The following is a 20800-nucleotide window of genomic DNA, read 5'->3' as shown; positions in this document are numbered from 1 at the left end:
AAATGTCCAGTGATTATTGGCATTCCCTTTATATGTAAAAATGAGAAGCTGATTGGAATAAGTGCATTGGTGTGTGTTGGTGGAGGGTAGCAACCTGGCTGTCTAGGATTCTAGGAGCAAAGCAGGAGAAGCAGCCTGCTAGTCCAGTATTTCAATACATAGATGTTTACATAATTCCAATATTCTTAGCTCCAACACTCACCCCTATCTTACCCTGTGTCTGTTGTCTCTGAATCCAGAGCTCCTGAGCTTAGTTTCTCCAGACTAAACCTGTTGCTGCATACGATGGAGGTGGGTAGAGTCGTTCTCTGACTGCTCAGGGAAGTGCAGGGGAGCAGGCAAGTTCAACCAGTTGATGTACAGATATTAAACCAATCATGTTGCCAATCACACCTCAGCCCATGTTCTAGGCATTCTTCAAGGCAAATTAGATAAATTCTTATAGGTACCCCACCTCTTGCAGGTATTTGGATTTCTACTTCTTCTAGTCTGGTAAGTTCATTAAATCTCCTCCATCAGTTTGCTGTCTAAACATTTTTTGAAATCTTTCATCCATGGTTTTCCCTTATGTTGAATTTACCCTTGTGGTTAATACTTTTTTGTTTCTTCACTGATATTTTAATGAAGTTTTTGGAGGGAGAGCTGATGGGCAAGGGTGGTCAATCTGCCAAACTTAACGGGAAGGGTTCAGTAGTTAACTGTTGCTATTTCTAAAACATTGGACAACATCATAAGTGTACATATGGGTGGTTTGGGGGGCAACAGGTAATGCCATATACCATTTGCAACATTAGAATATCCTTTTGACTCTATCTTCAAAGTATGATCAGAATTTGAACTCCCCAATAGCTGTCATCCTAGTCCAGTGATATCATTTTATACCAGGACACTACCATCTGTCATGTGGATTGAGATAATGTAGCAAATGAGAAAAGCCAATCTGGATTTATCCTGATGCCTGAAATCTGCCCAATAGCTGACTTCATTCCCATACTATGCCTGCTAGCATTTGGAGGAGAGGTCCTAACTAATGCTTATACTGTTCAATGAGTAGATGCCTAGCAGTCATTTCAAGGAATAGGCTTTCAGTTTCCCCCCAGATTTAAATCTAACCTGACATTCATTTGCCACCTTAATATGTGCTCACCAGCCCCTTAACTCCCATTCATGGCTGCCCTCTGTAGAAGGGGTATAGACCACTGACAACCATGTATTCTATGTCAAGAGAAGGGGGGTGTAGAATATAAAATGGATAAGCCTCTTTAATACAAGAAAAGATCTTTAATACATGAACCTCCAATGACAAGAACAATCTTGGTTGATGTTTTGTAGTTTTGTCAAAATAAGAGTAGTAAACTTTCATTGAGTAATCAGCCTCCTTGTGCTTATTATGTACATGCAGTTCCTATTTTGGCTTTCAGCAAACCCATAAGAAAAATGTGAACCACATGGTCCTGAGAGGAGGTAGCCGATCCAGTACTAAGACTAGGAACTTATCCTTGAACCATAAGCTCAGTTAATGCAGCTGGCAGAATGGTCCTGGGAGCATATGAAATACCACTTTCAAGCCTCCCAGAATAACTTGGGAAAACTTCAAAGTGAGCTTTTTCTGAATAGCCACTGGACACAAGTGAAAATGCACGCCTCCTTATCTCTACCCCAATTTTTCTAACCACAAGAGAGGACTGCCAACAATTAGGTTACACCCATTCTCAACCATCTGCACTATTCTTTCCCAAGAATCTTAAAGTTCATCATGTGTACCCTTGACCCCATCTTGTCCCAAGCTACCTAGTACTCCATCAGTACCTCATATTTTTTAATCTTCCCTTTTATCTTCTTATTATTCTTAAGTAGTGCCCTTGCTTTATTCTCATAAATGCTTTTTGCCTTACATTGTTTTGTCCAATATTAGTTTAGCTAGATCAACTTTCTTTTGGTTTTTTTTTTTTGCGGTACGCGGGCCTCTCACTGTTGTGGCCTCTCCCGTTGCGGAGCACAAGCTCCGGACGCGCAGGCTCAGCGGCCATGGCTTACGGGCCCAGCCGCTTCGCGGCATGTGGGATCTTCCCGGACCGGGGCACGAACCCGTGTCCCCTGCATCGGCAGGCGGACTCTCAACCACTGCGCCGCCAGGGAAGCCCTCTTTTGGTTATTTTTTGAATGGTATATATTTCCTTATCCATTTCTGTGTGGTTTTGATTTAGGTAATTAATTATTTAACTTGGGTGTCCCTTATAAGTAGTATGTGGCTAAAAGTTTTATTCTTTTTATTCAATGTGTTAAAATCTGCCTGGTGAAATTAGCCCAATTGTATTTATTATGGTTACTAGTATATTAGGATTTTATTACAATCCTATTTTGTGGTTTCTGTTTATCCAAAGTTTTTCTTAGATTCCTTCCCTACTTACCTTCCATTTGATAAATATTTTTATGTTTTCTTTTATCTATGATGATTTTAAAACTGTAGATGACATTTTTATTCTTTTTGGTGACTTCTGCTAAAATTTTGATATGAATACTTAACTATAATTTTTAGCAAAATGTAACAGTATTTCTACCTCTACCCCTAGCCAATCATATCATCTTTCACAATCTCTTCCTGCACAATGTTATTGTTGTTTACAGTTTTCGTTTTATTCTTTATTTTAAATGCGCACACAAAATAACATTTTATTGTCAGTTAATTTCATTTAATATTTTGTCATTTGCTTGTATTTGGAGCAGAAGATATGAAGTGTCTTGAGTGCAAGCCCTTTAATCTATGAACATGTGTAAGTCTCCCCCCACTGTTCTGGAGAGGTTCCAGTGCTGTCAACAGATTCTCAAAGGGGAACATTATCCAAAGATTAAGAACCACTCACCTTCAGCATAAAATCCAAGTCCCTTTATAAGGCATACAAGGCTCTCCAGGACCTGCTCTCCAGGACCTACTCTGGGCTTCTGCCACTCCTTGTTGGACTAGTCAAATTCCAGCAAAACTAAACTGTATGGGAGCACGCACACACACACATACACACACACACCTCATGTACTATACTGGTCCTTACTTTTGTGCATTTGCTCATGCCTTTCTCTTCCACACTTCTCCCATCTCCATCCCTGGTATTCACTAAATAACCCCTCCTCGTCCTTTAAGAAGTATCTCTGGTTTCAATTCCTGTAAGAACTTTTCTCTGATTAGCCACCACCATTACATTACTGGGACTTCCTTAGTTCCTGATATTTTATAATTTGGCTTATATTTGTATAACATAGCTGTTTCCCATATGAGACAGTCACACAAGTGTAGTAACTATGTGGTTTGTGTTTGTATACTCTCCGTGCCTGGCACAGTGCCTGACATATATAGTAAGTATTCAGTATATATTTGCTGAAGGAAATAACAAAGGAGAAGTACTATGGGCCTGCTTAAGGGTAAAAAACAATTAGGCTAAATACTTTCAATTAAGATCAGTGTTTATCTATAGCTTCAGAATTAGCCAACAATAAGGAACACCAGTGAGACTCTTAATGAAGAAACTACAATTCAGTGATTTAATTGGAAAATAATACTGAACAGGGATTGTACAAAATAAATGTGTGTGTACACATACACACATGCATACACGTATTTTTGTTTCACTTTTCTAAAAGATAACTTCTTCTTACTGAGTTCTGAGGAAAAGCTGGCTCAGGAGATGCAATTGATAGGTCCTAACTTGGGGATGGGACGGGAGAGCTTGCAAGGTAACAGGAAAACCAGAAAACACTAATCTGACTCCACTGTGAAAGAAAGAACTTTAATACAAGAAAAGGCTATAATGACATATAAACTTGGACCTTTAATACAGAAAAAGGATATAGTGACATATGAACGTGCCGTTTATAAAATAGAAGATAGTCAAGAAAATATGGAAAACAGCAAACATTTAAGAAATATGGATATGGATATTACAACATTGCAATCCAACCTTAAAATATGCAAAGAAAATAATAGAGCAAAATTGATAATCCACATTATAATGTAAAAATTCTGAAAAATAACTAAGGTGAGAAATGGAAAAATTAGAAAATATGTCTGGTGTTAAATGAACAAGCTGAAATCAACACTAGGATATATCCTAATAAAAGCCTTAAATTTCAAGAAAAAAGAATTCACTAAACTTCAAAAGCAGAAGGAGAGTGAACACATTACCACCAGGAAACCAAATTTAAGAGTGCTTCAGACTACCAAAGACAGTGGAGTGACGTCTCCAAAAGCCTGAAAGAGAAAGCAGGTGATCTAAGACTAATCTCAAGTTGTCCCTACTGCATGGCGGCTATAGGAGCCATACTAAGAAAGGCCAATTTCCAACATCTTTTCCACTCATACATCTTTCTTCAGAGGACAATAGAGTATAGCACTTAGAACATCAATAACTAAAAGGTTACAGGAAAACTCAAAAAAAGTCTTTGGATGTTTTATAAACTACTTTATTGATTCATAAATAATAAAAAGAAGATAAAAGTGATCATTTAAAAGGGTAAAATACAAACATTTATAAGAAGTTGGTGTGGAATTTAAATAACTCCAGTAACTTTTGAACATAACTTTCAAAAATATCAGTTCTTCATACAGAAATCATAAAGAATATGACAGGATAGACAAGATAAACAACATAAAATATATGATATAAAAATGATCCAAAAGTAGTGGGATTGTTGAGGTAGATACAATTTTATGTATTATGTCAGTGGACAAATATTTATTTTCTATTTATGTGCCAGACACAAAACCAGGAACTGCACTAGACTATGAGAATACAGTGATGAACAGTTAAAAATGTCAACTGCCCTCTCAAGGAAGGCAGTGATACAACAGATAAAGAGAATGTTGTGGAGGGTATAAAAAAGGAGTCCTAGTATTTCTGGCATTACAGATGAAACCTGAAAGTGGGTTTTAAATTGTTCACAAGAAATTTCAGAAATAGAATAGTTACCTTCTAAGTGATACTGAAATACAAAAGAAAAACATAAGTAGGAAATACATCAAAATCTTACCCTCCCTCTGCCTTCCAGCCTTCATTGCCTTAGGTAGCTCCATTTAAACTTGCTTACATATCATCTTCTTTGTCTCTTCCCCCATTGTCATGACACATATACAAATGCACATGTGCTCACCTAGAGTATTATTTCTATATCTATGTTGTCAATCGCTTGTCACACTTATTATAATCATTGACTTCTGGATCTGCAGTCTCCAGGACCGATAAGCCTTCTTGAGGACAGAAAGCATCTTTTATTCTACTTTGTTATCATGAAGATCTAGCATAGGAAAACCCTTTCCTTCTCTGTCCCAGTAGAAACTCAAATTTTACTCTTCCACTCCAGGTGGACCCATATCCATTATAATCTACTTAAACTCCCTCCAATACACACACACACACACACACACACACACACACACACACACACACTCTCTCTCAAGATAGGTGAGGTTCAGATCCTGATTTGAGTTCTTGGCATTTCTGCTTCAGACCTTGGAACAATAAAAGCAAAAGCTTGCCTGTCTTCTTGGAATAGGACTGGAGGGATCTCTTTTATTCTTTTCTGTATCTTATAGGAATAAAAACCAAACATAAATTATTATCTCTACAAATTATCTTGCCATATTTATTTGAGTCATTGGTGAAACTGTTAGAGGAAATAAGCAAATGTTTTCAGCAAGAAAATTATATGATACTTAATCTAAGACTGGCAAATAAATAAGTAAACTATTTGCCAGAACTAATATAATATAAAGAGTAACTGCTGCAGTGGTAAAGTAACATGTTCTGCAAGGTTTTGATTTTACATTACGATTCAATTTGGTTTCTCTTTCATAAAGTATGACCTTTTGGATTTTGTGTATTACACATTCCATCAGATAACTTTCTACCGTACAACTGAAATCATATAGACTTATCATGTCTATTTTTTCCTTTAGTGTCTCAAAAGAATTTTATAAACTGTTGCCATATAAATTAAATCCCCTGAATATTTGACAAAATGTTTTTAATATCCTTGCTTTATTCAAAGTTTAAGGATTTGTTTAACTATTTTTATATAAAAATTAACTCCAAAACTTAGCAGGTATTTTGCTCACAAGTTTATGGATCAATTATATCTCAATAAATCTGAAATTAAAAATAAAGAATATGGAAGGGCTAAGGGTTCAGCTGGGTGGTTCTCACTTGGGGTCTGTCATGTAACTATAGTGAGATGTTGGCTGGGACTGGAATTAACCCAAAATGACTCACTTACCTGTCAAACAATTGATACTAGTTACTAGCTGTGAGTGCAGATTTGGCTATTGATAGAGCACCTGCATATAACCTCTGCAGTTTGGCAGTCCCACGTGGCTCAAGCATCAACAAATGCGGCAAAAACTAGGTGGATTTTTCTTGCCTAGTCTGAAAAGTAACACAGCATCACTGTAGCCATAATCCATTGTTACAAAGAAGTAACAAGTTATCCACAACCAAGCAAAGGGGAAATAGACCCCATTTCTTGATGTGAAGCCAAATTCACTATGTAAGAACACTACATGGGATGGGATAATGTTGCAGCCATCTTTGGAAAACAATCTCTTACAGAATTCCAGGCAGTCTATTGTCCTACTGTAACACACCAAAGATATTAGAAGTGTCACCTAAAGTCTGTATAGATATAAAATTAGTCTTCCATATGTATCATCTTTCAATTAATTTCAATAACAACAAGTTTTATTACTAATCACTAAAGAATTGATAGCCTTAATACAAGATTTTGAATTTCCTTCATGGGCTCTGTTGAAGGAAGAGAATTGATAATAATGAGAAGTTTATTAGATGCAGGAGTAAATAGTGACATACAAATTATTTCTACCCATAATATATATCCCTTTAAAAGAACAGCTCTACAGCCGCATAGCACAGGGAGATCAGCTCGCTGCTTTGTGCCCACCTAGAGGGGTGGGATAGGGAGAGTGGGAGGGAGACGCAAGAGGGAGGAGATATGGGGATGTATGTATATCTGATTCATTTTGTTATAAAGCAGAAACTAACACACCATTGTAAAGCAATTATACTCCAATAAAGATGTTAAAAAAAAAAAGTAGCTCTTACGATTGCCATTTGGGATTAATCAGAAAAAAATAAGGAAAACGTTGATTATTTTATTTCAAGCAAGAAAACAAAGGAACTAAATGTATACTGAGTTACATCTGTCTACTAGATTGTGCTAAGTACTGTATCTGGATATGTATTTACGCTTAACATCTTTAAGTATATCCATTTTTATATCTATATTCAACCCTCATTTCAACCTTCAGATGCAAAAGTAGAGACTAAGTGATACTAAGTTGCTTTCCAAAGTCATATAGCTGATTTGCAGCAGAGCTCAGGTTTGAAAGCAGTATTCAGTGACTTTAAAGCTTGTGCTCTTTCCACAACATCATTTACATTAAAATATTACTATAAGCACATACTTTTCCTTGATGTGGTGGTCATCTGAATACTTCCCCCAAATTACTTTTCCTTGACAACTTAAAAGTTCTGTAGGGCTTCCCTGGTGGCGCAGTGGTTGAGAGTCCACCTGCCGATGCAGGGAACACGGGTTCGTGCCCCGGTCTGGGAAGATCCCACATGCCGCGGAGCGGCTGGGCCCCGTGAGCCATGGCCGCTGAGCCTGCGCGTCCGGAGCCTGTGCTCCGCAACGGGAGAGGCCGCAAGGGTGAGAGGCCCGCGTACCGCAAAAAAAAAAAAAAAAAGTTCTGTAAGAATCTCTTCAACTACTTTATAAGTGTGCAACTTTGATAAGTGACACACAATGATTTCCTTGAATTACAGTCATTTGTTTCATACTGACTTTCTCATCATCTGAAAATCGCAGAAAACTCAACATACAGTTGCAAAGGTGAGGAATCTTTTCGTTTATATCTAAACTTATTCAGCCATGGCTCCGAAATCCCATTCTAACTTGATAAAAAGAATACTTAAACACAACAGGGACCATGATTGTTTTCTCTTGGCATAAAATTTGTCACCAGAGAGGTAATTTTTATTCAAATCCTTCCAAATAATTTTGCCTTGCTTGGATATCCAAAAACTATACAAATCAGCTTACGCAGGTTATTAAAGAGAGAAATCTGAAAATGTGTATCCACTAATACATTTCTAAAATCTCCATGATCAAATCTCCAAAATCTTCTGTTTCAGCTTATATATATCAATAGAACCTTTTAATTGCCATCTCAATAATACCTTAATAAATCGAATATTTTCAGAATGGTGTGTTATTATTGTTCCCTGGGATGACACAGACAGCCCTTCCATGCTCCACTGTGCCTAGTTTATGCCTGTGTTACAGCAATCATGAATTAGGTTTTGGAATTTTTAACTACCTTAGGCATTGTGCCATGCCATATTTGGGTCCGTGATGCCTACTGTAGTGTCTGACGGAGAACTGCAGCTGTGACCTGACAACTAACTTAGGAGTAGTTAATTTAGTTGTACACAAGTAACACGTTCTTTATGGTAGTTAACTGTGACTTCCCCACCCTCCCTAAAATCTTTGAGGTAGGTGAGAATTAGCTATTCCTCTTATCCTCACTACCCAGTTATAACGAAATAAATTTCAGAGTAAATTCTGCCAGACATACAGACGTTTATTAAACAAGCGCGTCTTAGCAAGGAGACACGGAGAGATTACCAAACCTCTTCTGTAAACTCAGTGAAATCCCAGCAGTCTGTCCTTTTGGGAACTCCAATCAACGCTATGCTGAAATGCTCACCAGAGGAAGAAGCCGTCACACTCCAGGGGAGGGATCTGGTTACTGCATTGTTATAGTTGGTCGGCCAGAAGTCGTTCTAATCCATAGATAGACACAAGACCATTTAGGACTCTAACAAGACACTGTTTTCATGGATAAAACCCATTGCGTTTAGGAGGCTAATTACCTAGGCATCCGATAATGACTGAGTCCCAGCTAACTGAAGTGAATATAGTAGCCCCTGAGCCATGAGGCCTTGTTGATGAAGTGCAGTCTGTGCATTCTTTATTAGGGAAACTTACTGCCCCTGTAGTTGAAGTTTGCACTAAAGTGCACATTCATACTATTTACATGGTCTATGCTAAAATGTTTTAATGCAAAATTGTTCGTATGTAAGAACCATTAACAATCGCTGCTCAGTAAATCACACGTGTATCCTGTCAACAAATTTTGATTTAACACCTACCACAGGTCAGACACAATGCTAGACACCATAACGTTAAATAAGATATGGTTCTTATCCTCAAGAAGCTTACAATCTAGTTGGAGAAACATAAGCAAAATAATCACTATAGTATGAAGTGATAAATGCTGGATTAAGGGCACATCCAAGGTGCCAAGAGGATCCCAAAGAAGGGCAACTACATCAGACTCAAGAGTTTGTCTGATGTAGCTTTCTAAAAGACATGGTTCTTGAAGTAGTATCAGAACACAACTATGAATTAAGTTAGATGCACTAAGTGGAAGAAATAATTTTGGACAAAAGTAGCAGAGCAATTCTGAAGGCAGAGAAGTTTGAAACCTCACAATCCATTTTCAAAATTGTAAGCAGTTCAGAATGGCTGGGGGATCAAGGAGAGTGAGCTGAGTGGAGAGAGAGGAGCTTAGGGAGACCAGATCATTCAGGTTTACAAGTTACGGTAAGCAGTTTGAACTTTTCTAAAAGATATGGTATACCAAGGGAAGATTTTAATCATGGAAGAAGTGTACATTTTAGAAAGATCATTCCAACAGCAATATGTAGGATGGGTTGAAGCAGGACTGGGGAAGAGACAGAGTTGACGAGGGGGTATGTGGTAAAACCTTGAGCAAAGGCATAAGCAATCGAGAATAGTGAAAGAAACAGATTCAAAAGAAAGAAACCAAAGGACTTGAGACTGAGTGGATATACAGAGTGTGAGAAAAATTTAGAATACCTCTGCCTTGGGCAATTGTATGGATAGTGCTACGCAATAGGTGTAAATGACTGAATGAATGAAGTAATGATCAAATGAACAGTGGCTCCAATATGGAGTATTTATTCTTTACTATATGAAGATATCCAATACGTAAGTTGTCCTTAGAAGTTTGTATAACCATAAAACAAAAGTAGGAGGCAATGACACAAGCTTCGTCTCTTATCAGTTTCTAATAATCCCTGTCAACCCATTGGATTCTCTTCTCTTGCTTGGCTTCTGTTATACAGGCTCAGTCCCTTCTACTTCTTTAAGCACTTTCACTGTAGATGTTTTTTTCTTGCTGGTCAACCTAGTAGTGATTACAGTTTATCACAGTACATATTTTATTTTGCAAGCACTATAGCATAAACTGTAATCTCACAAATGCATGTTAATTAATCTGCAGTAAGCACAGCTTACTTTATACAATTCTCTCCTGAAGTAACTGACAACTTAGATTGACTAGAAATCCAAAGTAATTAATAAACTAAGATGTGTTTTACAGCTGCATCTACATTATGAATTATCCTAAGTGACTCTCCCTGTGCAGAATCACTGGCTTATTAAGTACCTATGTTCATATACCATAAAATTTAAAACAGGAACATATACTTTTATCTATACTATAGTTGTTCCATCATACAAATGTATATTCTTTCCTAATTAAAATATAGCTAAAAGTTCCTAAATAATATTCCTTTTCTAATTAAATATAAATTTTCCCTGAAAATCTGTAAAACTTTATTTATAAGAATAGAAACAGTAAAGTCAATATATAGAATTCAATAAACAGTATGGTTAACTGGAAAAGCAATTCTATACCACAAACAAACAACTACCTTTTAGAGATCTAGAGAACAATGAAATACTCTTAACCATAAACTTCATGTAACATCGTTACAACATATAACAATATTTTAAAGCTAATCAAGAGATTTTTAGAATATGAAGACTATATTTTTAATATAATTTCAAAAGTCAATTATTATGTTGTGGATGTTTGAAAATGTAACTTCTATTAAATGCTCTCCTATTAAATTGAATACTAAACAATAGATTTTTACTATACCAAAGAAGAATGCAGACAGTGAGGCAAAAGCAGAATGATTTATTGTGCCACGAATTATAATTTAACAAACTATGCCAAATAACATATTGAACATGGATTATCTAGCTCTACATGGAAATAACAGTGTAAAATAATAAGAAATTAACTACAAGAAGTTACATCTCCTAAACAGAGAAAATTCCTGCAAATAATCACATGAATATTTATATTCAGAGGGTGGAGGTTTATTGAAGAATATGCTGTTATATTAATATGTTAAATCCTGGAAGAATCTCCCCGCCACCCTTTTTTTTTTTCCAATATGACAGCCTATACATTTTCTGATTATATTCACAGGAAAATATGACATAACTATATTAAGAATAGATTTGTTAAGGAGAACTAAATAAAAATTTACCAACGAAAAATATTACATGCATATTGAACACCCAGAGTTATTAGTCATTTTAATGTAAAAACAATTTGTAGGGTTTAAAATGACTATAGTTGGATAAATGTTTCCAAGAAAAAGAATGTGACTCAGAAATACTGTTATAGACTTATTTCTGTCAAAACATCTTCCAGCATATTGTTTTAATTACAATAACCTAATTGAAGAAGGAATAAAGAATTTAGCTAGAGAAAATAGCACTAAAATGTCCATGTATACTTTGTTTCTGATATTTCAGTAGAAAGTTTTAGTACCTCCTCGAATCTTGAAAAAGTACTACTTCAAATTTATGGGGCTCACGCACATCACATTTCTGATAATGTTGTCAAAATATGAAGTTGTATGCCAAAATTCATATTCTACACAGTATGTATTTTCATTTTTGAACCACTTATTTTGCTTGACACTATTTTTTATAGTTTGTTTTATCTTAATACATAAAATTTTAAATCATAAACTTGAAAATAACTCTATAAAGTTTTTTCTTTCTCTCTGCATTTCCAAAGAGATGTGAGGAACATAGAAGAATTTATAAAGAATTATTACATCTAACTGTTAAATAAGATCTATTTTGAAAAAAATGTTTCAGTTGTTTAGTATACCAAAAAGAGGTGTTATTTAGGATAGCATGCGTTCATTTTAGGACACAGATGAACTTTTTACATTTTGGTTAAGAATTACTAAATTATCCCTTAGTCCATACAAGTGATAACATACTTTTTGAGTTCTTTATTTAATATTCTAAGAAAATATTTCTCTTCCCATTTTGTATTGTTTCTAGTTAAATAATAATTCTGTGCAGGTAATAGGAATTGCAGTTAAAAACAGAATAAAATAACAAATAGAACTGGTCACCAGAATAATTACATTGTGCTCTATTGAACAAGCAATAGTACATGATTTGGAAGACAAGAATTCACAAGTCAGTGTTTAAATAAGCATTTGAGGGGTAAGCCTCCACCATTCTAAATATTTATGTACAGAAAACATCTATAATCACACTGCATGGAAAGTTTCTTTTGCATATCCTTTAATTCATTTAACATTTTCAGATGTTTGAAGCAAGCTGAACTATTTCAGTCTCATAGGCTTTGGGTCCAAGTCTAGTTCATCAAATTGGGAATGGTGGCAATTATATTTTGGGGAATGGGTAGCAAAAAAAATCAATGGACAAGAAACGTGGTTACTGTATAGCTGCTCACCTATTGTTTGATACAGATGTTACTTTTCTATGAAGGCTAATAAAATATGACCTACTAAAATAACTTGAATAATTACTTATTCAAGATAAGTAATAAATCAGAAAGACAGATCTTTATAAACTTATAAGCAGGCGAGCACTCGTATATGTGTGTGAGTATACACATACCCTTACATCTATCTTTCTGAATACCTCTCTTTCCAGGTTCAACTTTTTTGAGAAAACAACAAACAAACAGAATAATGAGAGCCCTAGAAAAATACATTCCAGTGTTTGATACTTTAAATTCAATTCATCTCTCCTTTAAAATGCTTAGTACTGATGATATACTCATTTTAAAAAACTAGATCCCCCATGGAGTATGTAAGATATTAAGAAAATCTTCATCATCTACTATCCCTATACTTAGACCTTCATAGTGATCTTCAAATTCACCATATGACACTTCATCAGACTTACTGCAGGCATCTTTCAGTGTTTCTAGAAAAGACGTTTTGATTTCTTCCTCTGTGGAATGTCCTGTAAAATAGTACTGACTATGAAACAATGTCCTTAAAAGTTCAGTGAAATGGCTGATGATAATAAAGAAATACTTAAGTCACCTGATGAAATCTTTCCAACAATTTGAAGTCTTATGTCAAACTACCCTGCAATTTATTTAAACATTTTCTTGCATGAACTAGAATTTAATGGTGAGGACTTCAACACACATTTGAAGCATCTTTTAAAAGCGTCTGACAGGATGTGTCCTTATGTATAGGCAAAATAACAGTTACTACTGTAGATATTCTTGTATTTGTTAATGTTTTAGAGAACTCGGTTTCATTCCCATTAGAAATGAGGAAAGAAGAAAACAAGTAAATAGTTTCATGATTTATAGGCTGATAACACAGTAATGCAATGTGTTAAAGGCATTAGTTACTTTATGAAGCAGTTACTCATAACTGCAGCTAGAAAATATTACTGCAAACACAGGATTCAGAGGCCTATGAAAATCTTTGCTGGAAGAAATTTTACTTGATTAACTCATTCTATTTTTAATCTCTGACATTAAGTAGGCTATTTCCACTGGTCGGTTATACTAAATATGATTAAATTTTACCCATAGGAAGATGCTATTGAGAATCACATATGTAACAAAAAAAGTTGAATAGTTTGTTATTTAAAGTGAGAACATAAAATATCTGATTCATCCTTTTTTAAAAATTCATTTGATTTTTTAATTTAGAAAAAGAACAATAAGCTATTTAAATAATACCTTTGATTATATTATGGCCAGCTAAAGGAAAGAGTGATCTCAGCTTAAATACTTTTTCCTTAGGGAGGAAATATTAGGATATTTTCTGTACCTTCAAATTTTAATAGACATATTTATGTTCATTATATGATAGCTCCATCCCTAGAGAAAGCCATTTCCTTATTCTGCCTTAAATCTTGAAGCATAAGCAGTTACAGTAAAACTAATTCAGAGAACTTGCACATGTAATTATGTATCCTCTAAATCTATTCTGTTCTAACTCAATTTCATCACTATCTCCTCAACAGGAAATAAAAGTTAATCTCAATTATAAACATAAAAGAAAAAAATAAGTACAGATAATAGACCTCAGAACTTTTAAATTAAGCAGCTCTCCAGTTGCTGCTAACGTGTTTAAGAAGAAAGAGCTCCATGGCCGACCACTTACAGGAAAGAACTCATAGGGCTAAATAACTCATCCAGTATCACACAGACAGTAAATGGTTAAGCAGTGAATTACATGGATCTCTCTGATTGGAACTCCCACATTTTTCCCATTAAACTTTGCAGTATCTCAGGAAGGGCCTCAGCCGTTTATAGTAAAAGAACATACTAAAGTTTACTGTTTGCCTTCAAGATGGCGGAAGAGTAAGACGCGGAGCTCACCTTCCTGCCAACAAAAACATCAGAAATACATCTACATGTGGAACAACTCCTACAGAACACCTATTGAACGCTGGCAGAAGACCTCTGACCCCCCCAAAAGGCAAGAAACTCCCCTCGTACCTGGGTAGGGCAAAAGAAAAAACAGAGACAAAGAATAGGAACGGGACCTGCACCAGTGGGAGGGAGCTGTGAAGGAGGAAAGATTTCCACACAGTAGGAAGGCCCTTCGCTGGCGGAGACTGCGGGTGGCAGAGGGGGAAAGCTTAGGAGCCGAGGAGGAGAGCACAGCAACAGGGGTGCGGAGGGCAAAGCGGAGAGATTCCCGCACAGAGGATCAGGGCCGACCGGCACTCACCAGCCGGAGAGGCTTGTCTGCTCACCCGCCGGAGCGGGTGGGGGCCGGGAGCTGAGGCTCGTGCTTCGGTCGTATCGCAGGGAGAGGACTGGGGTTGGCTGCATGAACACACCCTGAAGGGGGCTAGTGCGCCACAGCTAGCCGGGAGGGAGTCCGGGAAAAAGTCTGGAGCTACCGAAGCGGCAAGAGACTTTTTCTTGCCTCTTTTGTTTCCTGGTGCGCGAGGAGAGGGGATTAAGAGCGCCGCTTAAAGGAGCTCCAGAGACGGGCGCGAGCCGCGGCTAAAAGCGCGGACCCCAGAGACGGGCATGAGACGCTAAGGCTGCTACTGCAGCCACCAAGAAGCCTGTGTGTGAGAATAGGTCACTCTCCACACCTGCCCTCCCGAGAGCCTGTGCAGCTCGCCACTGCCAGGGCCCCGTGATCCAGGGAAAACTTCCCCGGGAGAACGCACGGCGCGCCTCAGGCTAGTGCAACGTCACGCCGGCCTCTGCCTCAGCAGGCTCGCACCGCATCCGTACACCTTCCTCCCTCCAGCCTGAGGGAGCCAGAGCCCCCGAAGCAGCTGCTCCTTTAACCCAGTCCTGTCTGAGCGAAGAACAGATGCCCTCAGGCGACCTACACGCAGAGGCGGGGCCAAATCTAAAGCTGAGCCCCGGGAGCTGTGGGAACAAAGAAGAGAAAGGGAAATCTCTCCCAGCAGCCTCAGGAGCAGCAGATTAAACCTCCACAATCAACTTGATGTGCCCTGCATCTGTGGAATACCTGAAGAGACAACGAATCATCGCAAATTGAGGAGGTAGAGTTTGGGAGCAATGATATATATATATATGTTTCCCCTTTTTCTCTTTTTGTGAGTGTGTATGTGTATGCTTCTGTGTGTGATTTTGTCTGTATAGCTTTGCTTTTACCATTTGTCCTAGGGTTCTCTCTGTCCGTTTTTTTTTTTTTTTTTTACTTAAAAAAATTGTTTTGCTTGATATTTATTTTTTATTTTAATAAATTTATTTTATTTTATTTTATCTTCTTCTTTCTTTCTTTTCTCCCTTTTATTCTGAGCCATGTGGAGGACAGGCTCTTAGTGCTCCAGCTAGGCACCAGGGCTGTGCCACTGAGGTGGGAGAGCCAAGTTCAGGACACTGGTCCACAAGAGACCTCCCAGCTCACGTAATATCAAACGGCGAAAATCTCCCAGAGATCTCAATCTCAACGCCAAGACCCACCTCCACTCAACGACCAGCAAGCTACAGTGCAGGATACCCTATGCCAAACAACTAGCAAGACAGGAACACAACCCCATCCATTAGCACAGAGGCTGCCTGAAATCATAATAAGGCCACAGACACCCCAAAACACACCAGCAGACGTGGACCTGCCCACCAGATGGACAAAATCCAGCCTCCTCCACCAGAACACAGGCACCAGTCCCCTCCACCAGGAAGCCTACACGACCCACTGAACCAACCTTAGCCACTGGGAACAGACACCAAAAACAACAGAAACTACGAACCTGCAGCCTGCGAACAGGAGACCCCAAACACAGTAAGTTAAGCAAAATGAGAAGACAGAGATACACACAGCAGATGAAGGAGCAAGTCAAAAACCCACCAGACCTAAAAAATGAAGAGGAAATAGGCAGTCTACCTGAAAAAGAATTCAGAATAATGATAGTAAAGATGATCCACAATCTTGGAATAGAATGGAGAAAATAAAAGAAACGTTTAACAAGGACCTAGAAGAACTAAAGAGCAAACAAACAGAGATGAAAAACACAATAAATGAAATTAAAAATTCTCTAGAAGGGATCAATAGCAGAATAACAGAGGCAGAAGAACGGGTAAGTGACCTGGAAGATAAAATAGTGGAAATAACTACTGCAGAGCAGAATAAAGAAAAAAGAATGAAAAGAATTGAGGACAGTCTCAGAGACCTCTGGGACAACATTAAACGCACCAACATTCGAATTATAGGGGTCCCAGAAGAAGAAGAGAAAAAGAAATGGACTGAGAAAATATTTGAAGAGATTATAGTTGAAAACTTCTCTAATATGGGAAGGGAAATAGTTAATCAAGTCCAGGAAGAACAGAGAATCCCATACAGGATAAATGCAAGGAGAAACACGCCAAGACATATTAATGAAACTATCAAAAATTAAATACAACAAATATTAAAAGCAGCAAGGGAAAAACAGCAAGTAACACATAAAGGAATCCCCATAAGGTTAACAGCTGAAAGGGAAAAACAGCAAATAACACGTAAGGGAATCCCCATAAGGATAACAGCTGATCTTTCAGCAGACACTCTGCAAGCCAGAAGGGAGTGGCAGGACATATTTAAAATGATGAAAGAGAAAAACCTACAACCAAGATTACTCTACCCAGCAAGGATCTCATTCAGATTTGATGGAGAAATTAAATGTTTTACAGAAAAGCAAAAGCTAAGAGAATTCACCACCAAACCAGCTTTACAACAAATGCTAAAGGAAGTTCTCTAGGCAGGAAACAAAAGAGAAGGAAAAGACCTACAATAGCAAACCCAAAACAATTAAGAAAATGGTCATAGGAACATACATATCAATAATTACCTTAAATGTAAATGGATTAAATGCTCCAACCAAAAGGCATAGACTGGCTGAATGGGTACAAAAACAAGACCCGTATATATGCTGTCTACAAGAGAACCACTTCAGACCTAGGGATACATACAGACTGAAAATGAGGGGATGGAAAAAGATATTTCATGCAAATGGAAATCAAAAGAAAGATGGAGTAGCAATTCTCATATCAGACAAAATAGACTTTAAAACAAAGACTATTACAAGAGACAAAGAAGGACACTACATAATGATCAAGAGATCAATCCAAGAAGAAGAAATAGCAATTGTAAATACTTATGCACCCAACATAGGAGCACTTCAACATATAAGAAAAATACTAAGAGCCATAAAAGGGGAAATCGACAGTAACACAATCATGGTAGGGGACTTTAACACCCCAGTTTCACCAATGGACAGATCATCCAAGATGAAAATAAATAAGGAAACACAAGCTTTAAATGACACATTAAACAAGATGGACTTAATTGATATTTATAGGACATTCCATCCCAAAACAACAGAATACACATTCTTCTCAAGTGCTCATGGAACATTCTCCAGGATAGATCATATCTTGGGTCACAAACCAAGCCTTGGTAAGTTGAAGAAAATTGAAATCGTATCAAGTATCTTTTCTGACCACAATGCCATGTGACTAGATATCAATTACAGCAAAAAATCTGTAGGAAATACAAACACATGGAGGCTAAACAACACACTACTTAAGAACCAAGAGATCACTGAAGAAATCACAAGAGTAAATCAAAAAATACCTAGAAACAAATGACAATGAAAACACAATAACCAAAAACCTATGGGATGCAGCAAGAGCAGTTCTAAGAGGGAAGTTCATAGCTATACAAGCCTACCTTGAGAAACAAGAAACATCTCAAATAAATAACCTAATCTTACACCCAAAGCAATTAGAGAAAGAAGAACAAAAAAAGTCCAAAGTTAGCAGAAGGAAAGAAATCATAAAGATCAGATCAGAAATAAATGAAAAAGAAATGAAGGAAATGGTAGCAAAGATCAATAAAACTAAAAGCTGATTCTCTGAGAAGATAAAATCATAAATCATTAGTCAGACTTATCAAGAAAAAAAGGAAGAAGACTCAAATCAATAGAATTAGAAATGAAAAAGGAGAAGTAACAACTGACACTGCAGAAATACAAGGGATCATGAGAGATTACTAAAAGGAACTATATGCCAATAAAATGGACAACCTGGAAGAAATGGACAAATTCTCAGAAATTCACAACCTTCGGAGAATGAACCAAGAAGAAATAGAAAATATGAACAGACCAATCACAAGCACTGAAATTGAAACTGTGATTAAAAATCTTCCAACAAACAAAAGCCCAGGACCAGATGGCTTCACAGGAGCAATCTATCAAACATTTAGAGAAGAGCTAACACCTATCCTTCTCAAACTCTTCCAAAATATAGCAGAGGGAGGAACATGCCCAAACTCATTCTACGAGGCCACCATCACTCTGATATCAAAACCAGAAAAAGATGTCACAAAGAAAGAAAACTACAGGCCAATATCACTTATGAACATAGATGCAGAAATCCTCAACAAAATACTAGTAAACAGAATCCAACAGCACATTAAAAGGATCATACATTATGATCAAGTGGGGTTTATCCCAGGAATGCAAGGATTCTTCAATATTTGCAAATCAATCAACGTGATACACCATATTAACAAGTTGAAGGAGAAAAACCATATTATCATCTCAATAGATGCAGAGAAAGCTTTTCACAAAATTCAACACCCATTTATGATAAAAACCCTCCAGAAAGCAGGCATAGAGGGAACTTTCCTCAACATAATAAAGGCCATATATGACAAACCCACAGCCAACATCATCCTCAATGGTGAAAAACTGAAAGCATTTCCACTAAGATCAGGAATGCCCACTCTCACCACTATTATTCAACATAGTTTTGGAAGTTTTAGTCACAGCAATCAGAGAAGAAAAAGATATAAAAGGAATCCAAATTGGAAAAGAAGAAATAAAGCTGTCACTGTTTGCAGATGACATGATACTATACATAGAGAATCCTAAAGATGCTACTAGAAAACTACTAGAGCTAATCAACGAAGTTGGTACAGTAGCAGGATACAAAAGTAATGCACAGGGCTTCCCTGGTGGCGCAGTGGTTGAGAGTCCACCTGCTGATGCAGGGGACACGGGTTCTTGCCCCAGTCCAGGAAGATCCCACATGCCATGGAACGGCTGGGCCTGTGAGCCATGGCTGCTGAGCCTGCGCATCCAGAGCCTGTGCTCCGCAACGGGAGAGGCCACAACAGTGACAGGCCCGCGTACTGCAAAAGAAAAAAAAAAAGCACAGAAATCTCTTGCATTCCTATACACCAATGGAGGAAAATATAAAAGTGAAAGTAATAAAACACTCCCATTTACCATTGCAACAAAAAGAATAAAATATCTAGGAATAAACCTACCTAAGGAGACAAAAGACCCGTATACAGAAAATTATACAACACAGATGAAAGAAATTAAAGATGATACAAATAGATGGAGAGATATACCATATTCTTGGATTGGAAGAATCAACATTGTGAAAATGACTCTACTACCCAAAGCAATCTACAGGTTCAATGCAATCCCTATCAAACTACCACTGGCATTTTTCACAGAACTAGAAGAGAAAATTTCACACTTTGTATGTTAACACAAAAGACCCCGAATAGACAAAGCAATCTTGAGAAAGAAAAACGCAGGTGGAGGAATCAGGCTCCCTTACTTCCGACTATACTACAAAGCTACAGTAATCAAGACAGTATGGTACTGGCACAAAAACAGAAATATAGATCAATGGAACAGGATGGAAAGCACAGAGATAAACCCATGCACATATGGTCACCTTATCTTTGATAAAGGAGGCAAGAATATACAGTGGAGAAAAGACAGCCTCTTCAATAAGTGATGCTGTGAGAACTGCTCGGACAGCTACATGGAAAATAATGAAATTAGAACACTCCCTAACACCATACACAAAAATAAACTGAAAATGGATTAAAGACCTAAATGTAAGGCCAGACACTATCAAACTCTTAGAGGAAAACATAGGCAGGGGCTTCCCTGGTGGCGCACTGGTTGAGAGTCCGCCTGCCGATGCAGGGGACACAGGTTCGTGCCCCGGTCTGGGAAGATCCCACATGCCGCAGAGCGGTGGGCCCGTGAACCATGGCCACTGAGCCTGCACGTCCGGAGCCTGTGCTCCGCAACGGGAGAGGCCACAACAGTG

The 20800-nt window shown here is 37.5% G+C and overlaps 1 protein-coding gene across 1 annotated transcript in view; it reads right to left on the bottom strand.

Moving 5' to 3' along the window:
- Window positions 1–12973: 12973 nt before the first annotated feature.
- CAPS2 (calcyphosine 2) overlaps window positions 12974–20800 on the bottom strand; it is a gene marked incomplete at its 5' end in the record, with an annotated part of 31683 nt that continues 23856 nt past the window's right edge. Inside the window, 1 exon segment of the mRNA XM_079937484.1 lies at window positions 12974–13188. Coding sequence (XP_079793610.1) covers window positions 13013–13188 — 176 coding nt within the window. The 3' untranslated portion in view covers window positions 12974–13012.

The sequence above is a fragment of the Stenella coeruleoalba genome (assembly GCF_951394435.1).
Source record: "Stenella coeruleoalba genome assembly, chromosome: 11".
Taxonomy (NCBI): Eukaryota; Metazoa; Chordata; class Mammalia; order Artiodactyla; family Delphinidae; genus Stenella; species Stenella coeruleoalba.
This window is presented reverse-complemented; position numbering and strand designations above follow the sequence as displayed.